The following is a 3,806-nucleotide window of genomic DNA, read 5'->3' as shown; positions in this document are numbered from 1 at the left end:
GGAGTAATTTGAACAACTTTTACTTTTTATATGAAGAAGAACAAAATAGTTATTATTTAGAAGAAAATTGAATGACTTAAATAAACTTGATCTGATCTAATAGTTTATAGCTATTGGTTCTTCTTTTATTCGATATCTCTTTCAGATAGCTTACTGAATTATTATTCTTAACTTTGTTTAACTCAAACTGGAGTTTATAACGAGACACTTTTATAAACGTAAATAAAATCACGACCTATATATCTCCAGAATGTAGCTTTATTAGCTCCGTATCTCACTGTTACAGCTTCGTCAGGAGATATCGATATCCAACCAGTTCACTAATACAGTTGAATCTGAAGTTGATATAGTATTTATCGCTACTGTTTTTGTTTAGGAAACACGCATATGTTCTTAGGTAGCTAAATTGTCATGTGTATCAACAGAAAAATGTTTGTTTTGGAAACTCGCGCAAAGCTACACAAGGGCTATTTGCGTTAGTCATCCCTAATTTTCACCTCATAGACTAGAGGAAAACAGATAGTCAATAGAATTAGCGACAACTCTTGCGCTACTCTAATCGAATAGTGAGATTTGACTCTTATAACGCATTCACAGTCACAAAATGTAGAGTGAGTTTTTGTGGCAACCGGATGCGAACCATGAATTATCGGACTTACAGTCAGACACGCTTGATCCAGCAGAAAAAGAAAGTTATTTCTAGGAACATGAGACGACACACACAATCAAAGAAACGTAATATTAAATCAAACATTGTTATGCTAGTCGTTGATGTAAAATGTTTACATAATAGCTGTAAAGTATAAAATCAGTTTATGCACCTGAGCGAAGCTTTAATTACGGTTTAGTGGCTACGGATAAATATTATTACGCTACAATAGAGATAACCAAATCTATTTGTATTTGTTTTAAATTGTTCTTATTTATCTTACTTTACATGACGTCCTTTAACATCAATGTTTAGTTTTTAATTCTGGATTACAATAATCATTATAAAACAAGCTTGTTTACTGTGAGTTCAACAATATTTTCTTTCTCATACCAAATGACTGGAATATTTTTTACTTGTATAACTCTTCAAAAAAGCAGTCTTATGTAAACGTCGTTTTTCGTCCACAGCGACTTTTAATAACGAAATAAAACATGTAATTATTACTGAACTGTATTTTCGAGCTAATATATATTATATATATATATATATATTATAAGAACTGAAAGCGTTCACCCTCGAATATTTTGTATAATTTCATATTTTCTGTTCATTTTTGTTCTAACATCCAACACTGGTAAAATTACACAAACTTTGGAGGCTTTTTACATAATTTACTCACTTCTCCCAGTTCATGTCCCTGAGAACTTTTGAAATTACCCAAGTTTATGTATTTGTATGAAAACGACAGAGTTAGGGGTAATGAATGATAGTTGTGTGTGTGTTTGAAAAAAGAGAAGCGGGAAGAAAATGTAAAGAAGAAGTGATTATCATTCTGTATGTATACCAAGTGTGCCAGAATTGGTACAGTTGCCATGGTGCTTGTCTAAAACAAAGCGTAGAAGCTTCAAGCAACAATTTAGGGTTACTTTTACAGCATTATCTTGATTTATATTGCTAAATACCCCCCTTCCACCACCAAAAAAGTTATTCGCATATCAATACAGAAAAGAAGAAGGGAACGTAAGGTGTTTTTAATATAGATTATATTTGGATGGATTAACGGATGCAGATTTTTGTAACCTTCTATTTGTATTTCTTTAGATGCAAAAAAAAAAGAAAGTTGAAACTATTACTAAAACACTGAGAGCAGCTTTACCCCATGACTCATGAATTAGCATAAAACAACAGTTTTACAGGGAGATTATACATTTTCGAAAAGATAGAAACTTTCAGTAGTAGCATTCAATTGGCGTTCACGAAAAAATTGAATGGTATTAGGAAAACATATAAAATACATTCGAAGATATATAAATGAATAGTATTTACCAATCTGGGGTACGTCGTACTGCTGAAGTCCGTTTCGCTGTTGAACATACAGTTTATCATTTGATGACGTTCTGCGCTCTCTGTGGCTAATGGTTGACAAAGGCCAAAAGTCAGGATCGTCCTTTAGTCGCCATGGTCCAAAAAGTGGTAGTGGGTTCTTGCTCTCAAATTGCTGCTTCAACGACGGGGAGAGATAATTTCTGGTGCGATGAAGGTGATAAAATCTCTGGTGAGCCCTGCTCGACGTTATTGATAGGGCCATCAGCAACGGCGGCAGAAGTGCCAACATTGGCGCTCTTCCCATCGGGGCTGATAGCAGAACACTACTAGTTACTAAGCTTTCTTCTGTATGTCTTTACGACGGAGAGAGGCGTCTGTTTCTCAATGAACCATTCCACGTCCCGACTCTCCTGACAGGTACTGTTGGGTTCAACTAGTGCGCTTGCGTCGATCAGAAAATTACAAGTTACAGAGATAGTAGCATGATCCAGGATGTGATGATGTTTTGATTGTGTTCTAAACCACTGTACTTCGTTCCACGAATTAAATCTTTAATTAATTTATTTATTTGTTTCACAGTAGCTTTAAAGCCTTCAGCCCCCTCTAACAGGAACTTAACAAGCTAATTTGTGTTTCACACACACACACACACACACACATACTGTCAGCCAGAGGCGTGTCCTAGTGTGATGATGACGCAGTATATATTATACAATGCCTATGGTGTGCTATCACTCCCTTCTAGATGCAAGTCACACAAGACAGAGTTCTATCTTCCCAGAAGGTACTCTGGACACCATAAGAAACAAGAGAAATAAGCGCGAGTAAAGAAATTCTCTGAAAAAATCAATCCTTCTTAAAGAAATATATATATATATAAAGTAGGGAAAATAAAAAAAGTAGGGAAAGTAGGTAATAAAATGGAAAAAGGCAAGGGTCTAACTATTCATTTTTTTTTCGAGCAATAATACCGAAAATATACATAAAGATGGAATAATATATTACGGGGGAAAACACCGGTTGAGGTATCTGAAGAGCACCTGAATTGAGATGAATATATTACTTCTCTCTAAATAATTCATGAGGTTCTCTGATAAACCTATGTTTCAAGTATGCGAGCGTAGACTATATAAGCCAAGTACCGGCTACAGCCACTACGAGTGTTATACCCACACAGACAGACTACTGCATGGTCTATTTACTAAGTTACGCCGTTGCCTGCAGCCATCAGAAGTTTATCCAAGATCCTTGTTTTCTGCTCGAATTTTGACAGGTCATGAATTAATAAAATATTCTATGACAACTCATTTCTATGTAACCCAGGAGTCTATTATATACCGAAAGCAGAAATAAACTGGTTTTACATCTCTGGTGTTTTAAGAAATTCAAAGAACCGTCCTAAAAATAAAAATACAAGAAGTCTATAATGTATAAATTCATCACTGAAAAAACAGGATTCTTGTAAGTATCTATTGGAATGAAATCCCGGAACAAGCATAGTGCTGAAACTTCCAAACAAATTTAAAAAACAAATAAAAACGTTTTATATCAAAAACAGAAATCAAACAATGAAGAAAAAGAAATCTATACTTGAATTTAGGTTTCTATTTGAATTTTTATTAATTATTGTAAGTAGCAAATTTGAAAAAACAACAACAATAGATTGTTTTTAAAACATTCAGTATTACAAATGAAAATGGTAATGGAGTACATAGGCCTATTGTACGAATTTTTATCTCCAACCTCCGAAAGTAAGTAAGCAATATATCATTGTAGAAGATTTGGTACTTTGGTATTACAATTTGAACGACACCTTATGCCATACCTG

At 34.2% G+C, this 3,806-nt stretch overlaps 1 protein-coding gene across 1 annotated transcript in view; it reads right to left on the bottom strand.

Annotated features, from left to right (window-relative positions):
* LOC111088314 overlaps window positions 1-2,313 on the bottom strand; it is a 52,928-nt gene extending 50,615 nt beyond the window's left edge. The window contains exon 1 of the mRNA XM_022398061.1: window positions 1,979-2,313. Coding sequence (XP_022253769.1) covers window positions 1,979-2,282 — 304 coding nt within the window. The 5' untranslated portion in view covers window positions 2,283-2,313. The remainder of the gene's footprint in view (window positions 1-1,978) is intronic.
* Window positions 2,314-3,806: the final 1,493 nt, after the last annotated feature.

This window comes from Limulus polyphemus, unplaced genomic scaffold, assembly GCF_000517525.1.
Source record: "Limulus polyphemus unplaced genomic scaffold, Limulus_polyphemus-2.1.2 Scaffold3526, whole genome shotgun sequence".
Classification (NCBI taxonomy): domain Eukaryota; kingdom Metazoa; phylum Arthropoda; class Merostomata; order Xiphosura; family Limulidae; genus Limulus; species Limulus polyphemus.
This window is presented reverse-complemented; position numbering and strand designations above follow the sequence as displayed.